At 39.3% G+C, this 17967-nt stretch overlaps 1 protein-coding gene across 1 annotated transcript in view; it reads right to left on the reverse strand.

Moving 5' to 3' along the window:
• The window catches only part of SEC24D (SEC24 homolog D, COPII coat complex component), a 61444-nt gene that overhangs the window by 16776 nt on the left and 26701 nt on the right, over nt 1-17967 (reverse strand). The window contains exons 9-13 of the mRNA XM_079990199.1: nt 11874-12012; nt 8360-8475; nt 5123-5247; nt 2838-3029; nt 1779-1872 (exon numbers count right to left, since the gene is read on the reverse strand). Of these exons, the coding sequence (XP_079846325.1) occupies nt 1779-1872; nt 2838-3029; nt 5123-5247; nt 8360-8475; nt 11874-12012 (666 nt within the window). The remainder of the gene's footprint in view (nt 1-1778; nt 1873-2837; nt 3030-5122; nt 5248-8359; nt 8476-11873; nt 12013-17967) is intronic.

Here is a 17967-nt window from a genome sequence, read left to right on the forward strand (position 1 = left end):
TCTGCACGGCCACCGAGATCACTTTCATGGTAAATATACACAAAAAATATTCCAGATGGACTCAGATTGCCCCCTTTGAAGTTGTCATGTATTCATTTTATGGGTTTTGGTTTTAATTTCCCTGTGTGTCTGCTTCCAGCATATTTGTTTATTTCTTTCATTCATGACAGATGCCATTTGGCATTTATATAAATTTATAAAAAATAAATACATTTTCCTGAAAACTGAAATGTGCTTCAGCTTTCTTACCCTCTCCAGAAACTTGCCGATATTTAATACAAAAAGAGCCAAGGCACCAGCTATATTGCTTTTCTCTGAGAATGACACCAAAATTGTTAATGCCTGGCATCAAAACAGGATTACATCATGACAACTCAGCAAATAAGCCACACAATTATTATTTTTTTAAAAAAATCAAAAAATACACGAAAGCTCCATGCACACGAAAGCTCATACCAATAACCAACTTAGTTGGTCTCCAAGGTGCTACTGGAAGGAATTTGTTTGTTTGTTTCGACTACGGCAGACCAACATGGCTACCTACCTGTAATTATGTTTAAAACTGTAGTAAGAACCAAACCTATAACCAATACTGAGTCAGACCACTGATCCATCAAACTTTACTGGGCTCCCCAATGTGGTTCTCATAGGTACCACAATACCCCACAACACCTACCAAGGCCTCTTTTTAAAGACTGAATATTTCTCACTTTTTTATAGGGTGGTTTGGTGTGGGGACTGCTTGTTTTTGGAGGCAGGGTTGTAGTAGGAACTTTGCCTGGTGTTTGGCATGTGGTTTCTTAGATGTCCAAATGTGCCACCAAGTTTGTAATACACACTGCGTGGCAGTGGCTATTGAGGGTTTGAGACAAGAGTCATTCCCAGTCCTAGTGGGTGTTATCAAGGACTGAACCTGGAGCCGTTCCCAAAACCTTTCGGCCACTGAGCTACAGCCCTTCCAGATTGACTCCTGTGTGAAGAAAAGCTAAATTCTGTGATATGTGCCACCTCACTTCCTTTCCTCTCCTACTGCTGTAATTTGAACACTGATTCTTTCTATGTTGTGGACTCTAGACTAGCACCGCAGTGGACACAATATAACCTCAGCCACTTGGGGAACCTTCCAACAAATCATAAAACCACAGTGAAACATTTAGAAATTCCCTTTACAGGGCTGCCTTCAGATGACTTCTAAAAATTGTGTAGTTTTTATCTCCTTGACATCTGATGGGAGGGCGTTCCACAGGGCGGGCGCAACTACCGAGAAGGCCCTCTGTCCAGTTCCCTGTACCCTCACTTCTCACAGTGAGGGAACCACCAGAAGGCCCTCAGAGCTGGATCTCAGTGTCTGGGCTGAATGATGGGAGTGGAGACACTCCTTCAGGTATACAGGGCCTGTGTAAATGGGCAGGGGAATCATGTACTGTTTTATATATTTAACTAATATGATTTAAAACAACAACAACAACAGAGTATTGTCCATATCTGTTTTGCATACACTGGAAAGTTAAGATTGACAGCTGGTTCCCAGTTTTGTGTGTGTGCTATGAAGTAGATGACTTCAATTTATAATCTGTATAATTTGAAGGATTTATTGTTTTGCACCTGTGTGCAGTATGCCTGAATTCTGAGTTATATTACAAAGTTCTATGGTTGGTGCTTCCTTTTGCTTCCTGCTGTGACCTGTGGGAAAGGCTAGCCCTCCTCCAGAAGAGCTTTCTTGGCTTATAAAGTCAGTCCTAATAAAGACTTTGTTGCACAGAAAAGAGCATTCTAACCTTTAGCGCTTCCATGCCAGCCTGGATAACAGGAGCAAAGACAGTCTCACTCTCATTAGTGTCTGTAAACATCTCTGGAATCTGGTCCAGCAAGCTATGACAGGGGGGAAAGATCAGTGTTTCAACAGGTTGGAATGGACAGGATAATCCTTCAAAGAAAATAAATCATATAGACACCAGGCCCCTTTGCTGAAAGATTTAAACTTTGCATTAAAAAAGAAAAGAAATGTTGCTGGTGCATTACACAGTTCCCCGTTTTGCAGAAGAAACTGCTTTCTAATTTATTTAGAAGTTTTGTATGCAGTGAAAAGATTTTAAAAACTACAAAATACTTTTCAAGTAAATTATAAGCCATTTGTTGAATACTGCACAAAAACATTAATTCCTCAATCAAAAGGCAGATTTGTAATGCTGTAAGGCAACTTTCGTTTGACTGCACCGATATACCAAAATAAATTACGGCTCTTGTGTACGCACTCTATAAATAGTGTATTTTTAGCAGTGCAATCTCAGTCATATTATTTATTTGCAAACAGAAAGCTGGTGACTTAAGTGCATTTAAGTTCTGTGCATTCAGCTTTACAAACTTGGAATATATATAAAACGGTTCAGCATCCTGGAAAAAAGACTTTGGCAACCCCACCTGCTATTGCATCCAGTGTGTTGTGAATAAATGCCATTTTGGCTTTAGGCATAGTGCCTGGAAGGTAACCCTCACGTAAGTTGTGGGCCTACTGTTTAACGTTCTTGTCTTTACTTGCATCGCCTTTTGCACTGTTGTAATAATTCCCATCAGCTCCAGACATGAGGTCAGGGGTGATGGGAGTTGTAGTCCAACAACACTGAGGGACTCGTGATTAGGTTGGTCTACGGACATTATGTACCCATGGAAGCACACATGCAATCAAGTTTTACATGCATATCTCTCTAGGTCATAACCATGGTCTTTAAATATGTGATTGTCAATTTTTGTAGGTTGAAAATTGATGAAATCACCCAAGGTAATTGCTATTGAAGATAGTCACACATGAGCATAAAAAGCATAATTTATATGTTTACTTGTTTATGACAGCTTTTGACTCCTGAAAGTTGACGAGGAAACCATCCAGTAAAGGGACAAACACTTCACTGACATCAGTGACCACCATCATCTGAGGCTGGCCAAGATTGCGTTTTACATTGAAGAAATGGAGGACTTTGTTGTAGGTGACAAATCCAACCCGAATAGTTGAAGCCTCCTCTTGCTCCTCCCTGGAAGAGAAATGGTTTTAGAAAACACAGCTGCAGGTTAAATTTCAAAAGCATTATTTTGCATGGAGGAGGGGGGGAAGAGAGCTTTATTAATTACCATATTAATATTAATTAATGGTCATATCACGAGTGTCTAAACTGTACAACAAGAAACAATCTTTATGAAAGACTTAGATTTTAGCCTGAGACAAAGTGAATGAAAGGCCATATCTGAGCATCAATAGGATATGTACACACATATCTTGGGAACTGTAGTTTAAGGGTGCAGGGAACTGTAGCTCTGTGAGGGGTAAACAACAGTTCCAGGGATTATTTGGGGGAAGATCTGTGCCTTAAATGTATGGTGTGCATGCAGCCTTAGTGTTACTAGTGAGCCCACTATGAATTTGTACTCACACTTTTCTTGGCCACATTTCTTTCAGAAAACAGCACAAGGGCAGCTGCCCCCCCCCCCCATGGCTTCAGCAAAACCCAGATGTGAAGAGTGTTGCTGAGCTGTCCTTATGACAGTCATAAGGTCAGTCCTTTCTGCCCATCCATGAGGCAGGGTGAAGCAGCTACCTCAGGCAGTGGAAGCCCCCAAGGCTGTGACAGCATGGGAGCTCCATCACCTCCACCACTGGAACTGGTGCCAATTTCCTGTGAGATCTTGCAAGCTCTCACGAGATTTCACAGTGTGAGAGAGATGTTGCGAGATTTCGGCAAGATCTCACCAGAAATCAGCGCTGATGGCGGCTTGACTTCTCTGTCAGCAGTGGAGGTGGCGTGGTGCTGCTGCTGGTATAGGTGGGCAGAGCTGCGGCAGAGATGGCACAGCAGAGCAGCAGAGTGGGGTGGCACATCCCACTTTGCCTCAAGCAGGAAAATGCTGCGTGGTACCCCTGCCCCCCATCTGCCCTCTGAAGTACAGTACTACTGTATATCAAATTGGAGGGTTGGGGAAAAGCCAGGTAAACATTTAAACAGATGAACGTAGACTACCAGGAGCCTGAAGTGTTACGGTACTATTTTATTTTAAGCTAAATGCCTGTTTGAAGCTTAGGGGGCAGGAGTGAAGAGAAAAAGGAAATACATCCAGAATAACCAGATGAGTCAAGGGAGCGAAAAGCAAATCTCACTTCTGCCAACCACCACCAAAGTCCTGTACCAGTTCCTGTCCAGTATGTAAGTACCTTGGGTTGCGAATGTGATCCGTGTGAGAGACACATTTGCAACCCGCAGCGCCGCATCTGCGCACACGTGTGAGGAAATTAAGCACTTCTGTGCATGTACATGACATCATTTTGCACTTCTGCGCATGCGCCGAAACCCAGAAGTAACCCGTTCCGGTACTTCTGGGTTCGCCACGGTCTGCAACCCAAAAACGTGCAACCAACAGCGTTCGTAACCCGATGTATGACTGTAGCCCAATGTATATAAATTAAACACTAGCATTTGCACACAACACGGAGCCAAAAATCCTGGTTTAGTTCTACAAGTCAATGATATGCACAAGTGGCAAAAGATTCAACATGTAACCATAGAAAACCCAGAAACCAGGGTTAGTGGCTTCAAATCAAGCCAACATTTGAAGCCATGGTTTAAAGTCGGCTTGTTTTCCCACTTGCAACAAGGGAGAAGTGTAGACACCAGTACATCAATATGCACTGGTTAACTGTGGCTCCCTTGTCTCACGTGCCATTGTTGAAACATGCTAGAGAGCATGCATCTCAAAACGTATTGGAATGCTTACCTTCTTGAGGGACACAGGAAGGCATTAATTATTTGAACAAGCTGAGCAGAACTGAAGGAGTTTGACCTTCCTACAGCACAGCAAAACCAACGGATGGAGTACATATGGATTCTGCAGTCACAACATGGAGGAGGAGGGAGCAAACCAAGACATTCCGTGCCATTCATGTCATGGCTGCAGTGCTTGATGAGGAGTAGAATCTTTCAAACCAACAAAACTGGGAACCCCAGGAAAGTGATATCCAGAAGGAAAAAAAGAGCATGGAGCAAATTCTATGCAAACACCAAAGAATTTTTACCTGGCAGTTACTACATCTTCACCAAGGATGCTAACTGTACTAGAAGTTTACTGTTGTCTTTACCTTGGAAGCCTATCCAATACAGTCTTCAGTTCCTCACAGATAAGTTTAACAAGGCCACTCTTTATGTTATTGTAGGAAACATCAATCATGAAGATATAGGCTGGCGGCTGTGGAGGCTTGTTGTTCTACAAAAAAAGAAAAAAAAAAGAAATCAGCCACAAAAATCAGGAAAAATAAAATACCTAACAAAGATTCATAATCCACCCAAATATTTCTACAGACTACCCTAATAATTGTTGGGCAATCATTTTGCTTATTTATTTGCACAGGTAAGTCACTGCCGTAGGATAATGTTTTTTACTGACAAAAGTCGTGTTTCAGTAAAACTGTTAAGAATTGGACAAATATTTTTTTTCCTCACACAATATTTATACATAGGTGTTTAACAAGTAGCTTCCCCATTTTTATTTTTCAGCGTTCTAATCATTCAGTCATTCGTTCATTCATTCTGTATGAAGCTTTTATTTATCCAATTTAAAAGCTTCAAAAATATATACCTTCAGATGACTGTAGCAATCAGAAAACAGAGTTCAGATTTTCAGCATTTACTGATGAACAACCCCAAGAAGACAATAGGTTAAATGTGTGTAATTGCATGTACCTTGTTTTTATTTTTTAAAAAACCAAAGTTGGCAGGGAGAAAGGGACACTGGGATCGGCACACATAGGTGGCCCCCATGCACTGTGGTTCCACTGAAATCTCTCTCTCTGTCACACACACACACACACACACAGAGAGAGAGAGAGAGAGAGAGAGAGAGAGAGAGAGAATTTCACCCTAAGAGACAGCTTCCCAGATGAAAAAGCAGCTTCAGAATGCTGGTGAATGTGGGGAGGATGCTCACTGGGACCATGGCAAAAAGAAGAAGGGCTAAGTCCCCGTGCACTATGATTCTGGATCTGCCTGTTATTTGTAATGGTAAAATGAGGCACATTACATGAATGCACCCATTTAATGCAACATGTGCCTGGTCCTCAACAGATCAGCCACATGTTGCATTTTATCCTTTAACAAGTGTCATATATGTAACCAAGAGGCACAACTACTGCAGAAACCTACAGACTTCTGCATGCTGCTGCTTCTCTTGTGAAGCGTCATATAACACACACACACACACCAAATTTGAATCAAATACATTGATACCTCCACTATTTATACTCAACGCTCAGCAATTTTCGGAAGACTAATTACTTTAGAAATGTAAAGTATAAGCAAATACTCAAAGAAACAGACACAAATGTTTCTCAGAGCTCTTTTTAAAAAAGCCGCAGCGCCAAGGCAATTTATGAGAGTCAACTGAGATATCAGGTATCCGTTGCAATCAGTTGCAGTCTTACCTTTGCTCCAAGAACGTAAAGATGATAAACAACATACTTTCCACCCCAACCCCAGCACTGCAGACTCCTGGTTTCAGAATGTACACACAAGAGGCTCCCCTAACATTTCCATTATCAAACAAACAATCAGCCTGAGCGCTTGCACGTGTTAAGTGTTTTATGAAAGTCACTTCCTGGCCTATAATTTACTTGTTAAAGTTCATCGAAGCATTCACAGGTTAATCATGGATATGGCAAGATGGAAGTACATATCAGCAACAAAGGTGATAACGAGTGCAGGATTTTTGTCAGCATACTTTAAGGCTAGCCATAACAACCCTTATTTTCCTTTCATTCATTTCCAAGTGACTCCAAAGCAACACCCAGCAGTAAAATAGCAATGTAAGTGGAGATCTGAGGTTTTCAAAAGCTGTTCCAGTTTCTGCATTTGCAGCAGGCTGACAAACATTCTCATACCTCATGTAAATTCTATAGCACTTTATGAAAAGACCTTGGAGAGATTCATGACACATCACAGGTACCAACTCCCAGGGTGCCCAAGCACCCACAAAAATCCCCATGAAGGGGCCAGGCACCCAGAAATTTCGGTGCCAGAGCTATTCACACTGCATGACACCCACAGCTCCAGGCACCCCTGGTCACAGGGCTAAGCTGGCACTCTTGTGAGACATTTATTGAAAAAGCAAAAATTTTGCATTTACTAAATCCATTCCAAAGAATTGCAACACTACTCAACAGCTGTTATTTGTTAATGTTTTTCTAGCTGTTCATCCTCACTGTTATTCAATAAGGCAAAGAAAAATTGTGGTTTTCCTTCAATGTAGGAGGGAAATACATCATTATGCTTTTGTTGTTTTCGATACACTCTCCCCAAATCATGAATGTACCATTCTAGTGAAAGACTTTACAATGTGGAGCGTCAACAGTAAAAAGGGACTGTCAACAGTTAAATTAAAACCTTGTGTAAAATGAAAATAGCTTAACCCCATACAACCTGACTGAGAGGTCTGTGCAATTTTGTACGTGTACAAATAGTTGCCTTGAAATGTACAAGATGTCCAGTCAGTTTAACCGAGGGACACATTCTGTAATCGCAAAAGGAAAGGGTATGGACAGAGTGCCTTTACTGAAATTAATGGAAATGCTCTTGCAGAGTATGCACTGTGCACACATAACAGTTTTTGCAACAGTAAACAACTCTATGTCACACTTAAATCAGGTCAGAGGCTCATCTAGTCCAGCATTCTATTCTCACAATAGCCAAGCAGACGCCTATGAGTACCCACATTAAAATCAATGTGAACTTATGTGACATTTAACTTTATTTGGATTTCACCTAATGCATTTAGAACTGGGTATAATCACTGCGGGAGGCAGTGGAAGATAGGAGTGCCTGGCCTGCTCTGGTCCATGGGGTCATGAAGAGTTGGACACGACTAAACAACTAAACAACAACATAATAACCTTGGCTTTGGTGCAGACTAAAACTAGATACTATGCTTAAACCAGTAACAGACCCTCAAAGTTTTCCTATTTCCCAGGAACAGTCCCAGATTTACAGAAGCAGTCCTGGTTTCTTATTTGAACCTGGAATGTCCCAGTTTTCCTTAGGACGTCCCTATTTTCTTGGAGAAATGCTGGAGGGTATACATTAAGGCTGCAGCCCTAAGGACACTTACCTAGTAGTAAGCCTCACTGATCAAAGGGACCTAATTCCTCAACAAATAGTTAATAAGTATCTGCAGAGCTCTTTCCTCCCTCTATAATCCATGCAAGTGAGTCTCTCGCTTCCTCTTTCATTTCTTTCTTTCATTTTGTGTGTGTGTTTTACAAATGCAATGGGTTCTCCTTGATTTAGCACAAAGTTTACAAACTGTTTTCCAGGCTGAACAGACTTACCTTGCAATAATCCGAAGTAGCAATGTATTCATATGATCCTAGAGATAACTCTGGCCTTTCGTAGTGGTCTATTCTTCTGCCAATGTGATCCAGATGTTGAAAATAGAATGGAGGAACTAAAGAAAAACAAAATCAGGAAGCTGATTTCTCCCCTTTTGCTAAACACACAGATGGCTCTGGTTCACTATAGTTCTGTAAGTGGCTTTTACATCATGGGAAAGCTCAAATATATTGTGGAAATTAAGAGGTAGGGTTGAGGCATCTAATCATAGCCTGCATTTTTATTAAGGCTTGATCAGGGCCTGCATTTTAAAATGAGCTTAAAGATTTTCAAATGTTAAATGCCAGGCAGAAGACCAGCTGCCTAAGAACCTTGGCAAGATGTTTATCCTCCTGGACAAGGGGCCCCCTTGATTTATAGCAGAAAACAATTCTCAAAGTCGTAAAAAGGGAATTACAGGCTGACAGCCAAGGTTACACTGACCCTACATATTACAGAAGATAAAAAAAGAGATAAACATAATTAAGAGTTGATAAATAGTAAAATAAAACCATGTGCCTCCCATTAAACTTGAGCCATATTTTCCTAAGGTTAAAAGGCCAAGAACAAATAGACTGGCTTGGCTGGAGAAGGGGAGTGTAAAGAGAAGAAGAGGTTTTCTTTCTATTTTATTTTGAGGCTGTAAAATGTTCCTTCCTTTTTTACTTTGAGAAGGTTTATTCTTCTAAAAGGCTATCTATGATAATGTATGAAATATATTAGCTTAAATGTAATTATGCAAAGGATTTAGAAACCAAGAAATGTTAAATCCTTATGCTAGATTCTTATTTCATATAGTTGGAAGAGACCACAGGGGCCATCAGCCCAGCCCCCCTGCCAAGCAGGAAACATCATTAGAGCACACATATGGTTGTCAGGCCTTTGTTTAAAGACCTCCAAAAGAAGGAGATCTTTCAATGATGATGTGAACTCAAGATCCTTGACATCTGTTTAAGATAAAAATTTAAGATTAACCATTTGTTTTGGAGGGCAATAGGGCAAGGAGGGCAAGAGGTGAGCTGGTAATTAAGGTTCCTTGTTGAGACAAATGTAAGATAAATGACTACTTATTTGTCATTTATAGATAGAAGAATATATAGCTTTTTGTTTCCCATAAAAGGCAAGAGGAAATGGGTGTATCTTTTGTGATTGGTTCTAGCAAACAGCCAATAGGAATTTCAACCAGGCTGATTGGACAGAGGCAGCCAAAGGAGGAGCAAGGGGGCTGGATTAAGGAAATATAAGTGCTGGCCATAGCGGCAGGAGGCGAGGCCAGAGCTTGGTAACCATATACCACTGTGCCTCATATTTATTTGTCCGACAAATAAATTATTATTTTAATTTCTCTATTGCTGTGTTGAATATTTCATTCCAGCTAAGCGTTAACCACAAGCAGGGTGCTACAGGGTAACATCATGAAAGTAGAATAAACTACCATGTGAATTCATAAACTGGCCCCATATAAGGCAGCTTCAAATGCAATATGAGCTAGAAATTTGCTAATTCATAATTTTCAACAAAGCACTTATCTTGTTTAAGTTTATAAAAGTGGGTGGCAAGGAATGGCAAATAGCACTAGGTTCAACCTCCTTCTCCACTCCGCTGCCTATTATGAATACAGTATCAAGATAGTTCAGGGAAGACTTAGTACTACTGAACAAGAAAATGACAAAATTCTTAAAAATAAGCTGGAAACATTTTGGGTGACTGTGGATAAGCCCTTGCTCAGCTGTTAGGGTGCTCGGTTGCTTATTTACTTCAAATGTTTATGCACCCCCTTTCAAGTGAATGTTCTCCAAGGCAGTTTAGAATAGATTGCAACAATAAAACACACACCCTGGGGCCCTTGCTCCGCAAGCCAGGGACAAAGCTCGGTGTCTTTTTTCATACTTCTGCAATCTCAGGGCAGGTATAAATAGGATAAACATGAATCTTATTTGGTGGCTCTTTTAAGACTCCCAGTGCCCTTCCTTCTCCAACGTTGAAACAAAAGTTTGCATTACAAGTTTAGCTCAGAGTCCCCGATGCAAAACAACTCACTAGTGTCTCACTGTTGCCAGTCACCTATTCAGCAAGACTGGACAATTTTCTCTTAATCCCTCTGTTTATGATGAGTACTTGAAGCTTTAATTACAGTGCATGAAAGGATACAGATGAAAAGGCCCTGCAAAAGTGCAAATGATTCTATTTTTACTGCAATATCAGTTTAAATAATAATTTGGTAGCTTATTGCTATGCAAATAGTAGGCATTTGTGAGAACTTCATGCTGAGTTAACAGCCCATGATGCCGACGGCCCTCTCTCTCTATTTCATTCTGCAGATTAAGGTCTGAGACAAACAAGAGTTGGCATAAGTCTTTTGAGGTTCATGTTTCAGAGTTGAAAAGATTACTGTATTAGGGAAAGCTCTCTGCTGCCACTTTGATCCAGCTGAGGAAATCCAACTAGATACAAACGTCTCGAAAGACTCATTCTGGCAAAGTCTTGGGAACCAGCCAAAAGCTCAGGAACTCGTACTTATGAGTCACATGCAACTGCACTTGGACAAATATGGCATGGCATTTTGTGTTCAAAGCAACTCCCATCACGGGAAAATTAATGGATGATTTAACCATTAAAATCCTCTGTCATAAAGGGAGGCAACAACCTAAACATTTGCTCTTTTCTGGGCAGTTAAAATATGTTTCCCCCTTTGAAACACATTTTCAGCCTGCTCAGAAAATAATCTCATATAATGGCATAACCTCCTCTGCATGCCTATTCAATCTAATGAAATTGCAGACAAGACGTAAATCATTACAGCAGCCATATTATTTTACAGAACTTTTCAGAACAAAGGATTCAGGTACATTTTCTCATAATAGTTTGATCGTCCTTGTTGAGTGCATACATATGCATTCCCTAGGGAAAGCCAGTGAAAAGCTCAACACAGGTTTAAAGTTTATTCTGCATGCCAAAATGCCTATGCCTTTCCCATTCCAGATGATTGCATCATGGAAGGAGCATTTTCTTAATGCAAGAATTTCTAACTCTTCGCAGCTTTCAGGCTAGAGAAAACAAGAGCTTTGTTTTGTGCTCTTCCCAGCGACATCTATTTTCCTGGATCAAATGGTATCCAGGATGACACAAGGAAAGTCCATAGCAAAATTAGGTCTAAAAGAGCATGAAGACCACATATAAAAATTCTGATGTACGAGTCATTCAGCAATTCAGGTTCACACAAAGTTAAGCATTTAGTATATATATTTTTAAAAATCCATCATGTAGTTTTAGCAAGATACTTTGGAATGCAACCTTGGGCTCACTTACTTTCTTAGGTATCTAAATTAATGTGACTTTCAAGTCAATGCAGATTGGCCTGAAAATGAAACAAAGTCTTCAAAAACTTACTTTAAAAAATAAAAATAAAGACCTAAGTAGTTTCACATTTGCTTAGAAAATGGCTTCCATTATTTCAAAATAAATACTACTTACCATCGTTCACACAGTTACAAAATCCACACTGATATCGTCTTCCACCCTCAATGAACTGCATGAAGGGGCACATATAAGCCTTGCACCTGTTGCATCGAATAGGTCCTGTTTCACCATGATTTACCACATAAAGGGGTGTCTACGGAGAATTAAGAAAACCACTTAGCTGCAGATTAAACAAGATCACTAAACTACCAAAGCACCAATCAATTTCAAATTGTTGCTGGTTTCGTATTCTTATTTGGAGGTAGCCCTTAAACCACAGTTTCTCAGGCTGGATCTACACAGATATAAAAAAACGCTATGAAAATGCTACAAAAAGCCCCACTATAAAATATATATGCAATTTGCCATTGAGCTCCACAGGGTCACCTGGTGTCACATTTTTATAACACATTTGTAACGTTATCATTGCAGCTGTGTAGCTGAGTCCTCGGTTTGGATCGCCTGGGAAATTGTGGTTTGAGAAACCAGGATTTCTTTGCCAAAACCTGCTGCGCAATGAGAGTATGAAAGGGAAATGGTAAAGGAGCACCTGGATCATTCTCAACAAGGATTTTTATGTTAGAGCCAAGCCAGAGCGTTGATTCATAAATACATCTTCTTCACATCCTGACTGTGTGAAGAAAATGGTGTTCTCACTAATTCACAAACCATGCTTATCTTTTTCCTGTTACTTAACTGAAGCAAGTGAAAGGAAATCTAAGATCACCGCATGCTAACTCTTTAAAATGGAGAAGTTCTAGATTACCAATCAAGTTTACTGAAGCATTATGTATAATTACTAGGGAACAATACAGTTAGCTAAGCACGTGCGACTCAAAGTTACCTTATTTTAATGGCAGCATTAAGCACAAATCTCTCCCACTGAAACAAGTGGGATTTAAAAATGCTTAACTTTGGCTGGATCATACCTACTGTAAACAAACATTTAAGCCACTAACCCCACATAATTGTGTAGGATAAGAGTGTTAATATATAGTTGGAAGTAAGTTCCATTGATTATAGGGTCTCTTCTAGGAAATGTGCATGGCCCACACAAAATGTTTTTTTAAAATTAATTTGTTCTCTTTTACTGTTGAGAATGCTTTGTCTAATTTATTTTTTGCTAGTTCACACTGTGTACAAGTTCGTTATTCATTTCAATAAATATTTCTCCCAGTATTAGTTTTCAGTCTTCCCAAAAACCTTTTTGCAAAATATGATTGCATGTGTGCTAAATACTATCTCCTCTACCAAAGTTTTAAAACAGAAGAGCTTCCTTTTGTATGTTGTTGGGCTCCAACTCTCATCGGCTCCAGAGAGCATAGCCAAGATCAATAATGATGGGAATTATAGTCCAACATCCAAAGAACATGTTGGCTACCCCTGTTTTAAAATGCTACTTTGATATGACAATTCACCAAGAATGTCACACTACAATGAACATTTCTTCATTTTTGAAAACATAACCTGTTACCAGTAAACCAAATTGAACAATCCAACAAAAAGTATGCTTAACATTTTGCTATTTAACAAGATACATTCTGGGGTGGGAGAAGAAGAATGGCTCTTGAAATGTTTTGATCGTGAAATGGGAATTTAGCGGTAAAACTTCTGCCGGCGAAAGACAAATTTCTGCGCTTTGATATAAAATGTCAAAGAGCAATTTTTCCAGACCAATGCTACAATCCAGATTAGATAGTATATATGGATCTCTCTTTGAAGCTGAAAAAACAAGCCTCTTTTAAACTGACGAAAGTTTGCCTTTTCAGCATTGGGAGTCACAAATATTATGTCTCTGAACCATTGCCCAAAGAATTAAGCATTCATGATGGATAGCCTTCATATATTTCAGTGGCAGAATGGAAACAGAAGTTAATAAGGATATAAATAATTTGAAATGAATGGAGCAGAGGTTTGCAACAGCAATATTTAGTAGCCCCCACCCCCAATCTTCCGGAGAAGATTTTATGGGTGCCCAGGGGACTGCAAGCAGGGGAGGGGCATCCAATCCACCAACTATGTCTATTCCACCGGCATATGAACACAGATTTTACCCTATGTCTATAATCCTATATACAATACTTATGAACAAACTCCACTAAACTTAGCAAGCCTTACTGCTAATTGGTATGACAGATTTGGACAGGGTTAAGTATTTATTTTGTGCTGGATTGTGCCCAACACACAAATAGTTTGGTTAGAGGTGACGAGGGTTGTTTCATTAATTTCCTTATACATGCAAATATGTATTTTCCCCACACATATTTTCTTGTTGGGATACTGCTTTGCAATGGACAATGAACCTCAGTGAACTTGTAAAGGTGAAAAGGGAAACTGTAATAAACACATCATCTTAAAAGTGTCTCCAGAAACCAGAAGGCTCAACATACAAATAAGAATGCTCATAAAAGTCGTTGGTTAAGGTTAGGAACTTGCAGACATATTTTTTTCCTTGCCTGTATCCAATTTATTGCTACAGACAGGTTTAGTAAAAGGAAAACAAATCAGCTTGGTTTTTTATCATCATATTTGGAGTGGGTTGCCCCATTTTCCTTTCTTGCTGCTTCCCTAAGGAGGCAAAATTAGCACTGTGTGTTTTTAAATAGTTTTGTATTCAGTTACTTCCTTTTTTAGATGTCAGCAGTACTAAATTAGAATACAGGCATTCAAAGGAAACACCCACACTGACTTTCTATAGCGCAACCAGAGTACAACTAGAAGCAATAGGGCTTTTTTTGTGGGAGTGGGAGTGTTATCATATAATCAGAGCTGCCACAGCATCACCCATTTAAACTAAGTTAAATGTGTAAATACATGCAAGCTGCTCTGCAATAAGATTAAAATGCCACTCATTGCAGTAATTATCTAGTTACCCCCAAAATAGTACCGTTCAACTTTCATGTTTTTAGGAAATCACTTACTCTAGTAATGTCCTATTCATTTTAAATCTACACTCCTCAATGTTAGATTGCCACCATGGTTGTTAGAAGCAATTATTTTGGTTGAGTTTTATGGTTCCTTGAAGTCATCCCCTTCTGGATTTTAAACTAAGGCTTTTTGCTTCAATATTTCCAATGACAACACAAGTAACACAAAATCAACAACCTGTATAAAAACGTTTTCTACGAATTCATATCTATGGCCAGGAGCTTCTTTTTTGATGATTACATATGAGATTTAAAATTAATTTTAAGCCTACAGTAATAAGGCAAAAATTTTGCATGCATGATTGTCATTTCGCTCATCCTAGTAAATTGATAACAATGCACACATATCTTATTGAATTGACTAAAATGCGGTACACACATTGTACTCATACTGGGGTGGGGTGGGGTGAGGAGATAATTTCATTCTCCTATGAGAATAAAAGTAATGTGTAGATTTTGGAACACACACTTTTTAATCCACCATACTCTCTGTAGGTGGCACTGTGTACTAGGAGATATTGAGGGCTTGTGCTTATTCTTAAATCTTAAGCAACCAGTAAAATTTGTAGTGCCCCCAGAGTAAAGTAGGATACTTTTTTCCTAATCAGATTGGTAAATGCTAGACATGTATTGCCAATTTCTCTCATATTTATATTGTATACAAATGCTCATCCTAGAACAGTTAAAGTGCATTTACAACTGATACTATTTACACAATTTTGTATCTAATTAACATTAAAAACAAGTTATGGTTCCAGACACACCATACATTTAAAGTACATTGCTTCCACCATATAATCCCTCGCAATGCTACAATTTGCAGAAGCCTTCACAAATTACAGTTCCCAGGATTCTCTGGAGGAATGAGGCATATACGGCTCTGGTTAACAATTTGTGTGGCATTGTTCCTACATGAATCATATAAGATGAAGGCCATCAAACTTGGATTCACAGCTTCTGCCTTAGAATTCTGAGGCAAATGGTGGTGACGAGACGAAATTCTAGGCCTAAAAGGCCAAATAAAAACCGGCAAATCGCCAGGTGTGATTTATATTCACCTGAAATTTCTCAACAAATTCAAATGTGAAACTGAGGGAAGACACAAGATTTACCCACCCGGGAAGAATGACAGATGAAGTTGATGGACTACATGGAATTGGCGGAAATGACTGGCAGAATCCGAGACCAGGGGGAAGAGTCGGTGGAAGAAGACTGGAAAAAGTTTAAAGACTATTTACGGAAATACTGTAAAATTAATGAATGTTAGGAAAATGTTGGAATGAAGTTATATGGCTTTAGTAGAAATGTTATGAGGAATCAAGGATAAACAGATTAATAGAGTATTAAAGGGAAAATAAGGTTAGAATGTGTTAAGATAATTATAGGATTAAAAATAGAGGAAGATGGAAAGGAATTGCTGGAAAAATTAATAGAAGTGGAATACGAAAAGGGAGGTGCGAGGAGGTCGCAGAAAGAAGTGAATGAAAGATAAGACATTGAAACTATTTGATGTGTTTTAAATTGTGTTTGTTTTGTTTTGTTAGTTTAATGTTAGTGTTTTGTTAGTGTAATGTAGCGGGGTTTTTTTGTTTTTTGTTTGTATTGTATTGTATTGTATTGTATTGTTTTTATTTTTTGTAGTGTTTAAATTGTTGGAAAAGGTAATAAACATTATTTTTAAAAAAAAAAACAAATGTGAAATTGAGGCTCCTCTAGCAAAAGTATGTAACTTGCCCCTAAGAGCAGCCTTCATATATGAAGACTATAAAGTGGCCAAAGTAACACCAATTTTTAAAAAGAAATCTAGGAGGGATTATATAAATTACAGTCTAGTTAACTTAATGTCTGGAAAACTGGTGGAAAGTGTTGTTAAAGATAAAATAATGAAGCATATAGAAGAACAAGCCTTGCTAAAGCAGAAGCAGCATTGCTTCTTCAAGGGTAAGTCCTGTCTGACTAAGGTATTTTAGTTCTTTGAAAGTGTTAACATATACATATAGATAGAGGTGAACTTGTTGGCACAGTGTACTTGGACTTTCAAAGAGCTTTGAAAAAAGTACCTCACCAAAGACTCTTGAGTAAGCTTAGCAGTCATAGGATAAAGGGAAAGGTCCTTTAATGGATCAGAAACTGGTTACTTAACAGGATGCAAAACAAAGGAATAAATGGGTAGTTCTCTCAATGAAGGAATATAGAAAGCGGAGTCCCCAAGGGTTGATATTGAGACCCATGTTTTTTAACGTATTCATAAATGATCCAGAGTTAGGAGTAAGCAGTAAGGTGTCGAGGCTTGCTGGTGATACTAAATTGTTCAGGGCTATTAAAACAGTCACACTGGCCACGTGACCCGGAAGTGTCTTCGGACGGTGCCGGCTCACGGCCTCTAGAGTGAGACGAGCACGCAACCCTAGAGTCAGGGGTACCTTTACCTTTACCTATTAAAACAGCAGCAGCAGCAGCAATAACATATTGTGGCAAACTCCCCTTAATTTCACATATACACACAGTGTGGTCTGAACTGGCAGTGGCTGACAAGGAATAATACATTGGGATCAAAGTAGCTAGCTTGATGAAGATGTTGAGCACCCAGTGCTCAAAGCTGTGAGAAAGGCAAATTCCATTAAGAAAAGGAACTGAAGCCACCAACTTGGATGACTAAAAGAAGTTTAGATATATTCATAGAGATAAAGGCTATCAGTGGCTACTAGCCATGATGGCTATTGCTCTGGCTTCTCATTAGAGACTGTATGGTCTTGAATACCAGCTACTAGAAACTGCAGGAGGGGAGAGTACTATTGCGCTTGACTCCTGCTTATGGGCTTCCCATAGGCATGTGTGTGGCCACTGGGAGAACAGGATCCTGAACTAGATAGGCCATTGGACTGATCCAGCAGGCTCTTATGTTCTTAGAATATGGTAGCATTGGTCAGAGTGACATCATCATATATGTGACATCATGTGACATTTATAAATTAGATGAAGTGATTCTGGTGAAAACTGCCTTAGTGGTCAAAGATTTTCTTACTGTATGTTGCAACTTAATAATGTGTGCATGCTGTTAAGACAAAGATGACCCCATCCCAAGAACAGCCAACACAAATTTTCCTCACATCCATCATTTGAGGTAAGAAGTAACAGAGGCATGCCTGGGCGGTCAACATGTTCACAGATGTCAAGTGATA

The sequence above is a fragment of the Podarcis cretensis genome, assembly GCF_951804945.1.
Source record: "Podarcis cretensis genome assembly, chromosome: 9".
Taxonomy (NCBI): Eukaryota; Metazoa; Chordata; class Lepidosauria; order Squamata; family Lacertidae; genus Podarcis; species Podarcis cretensis.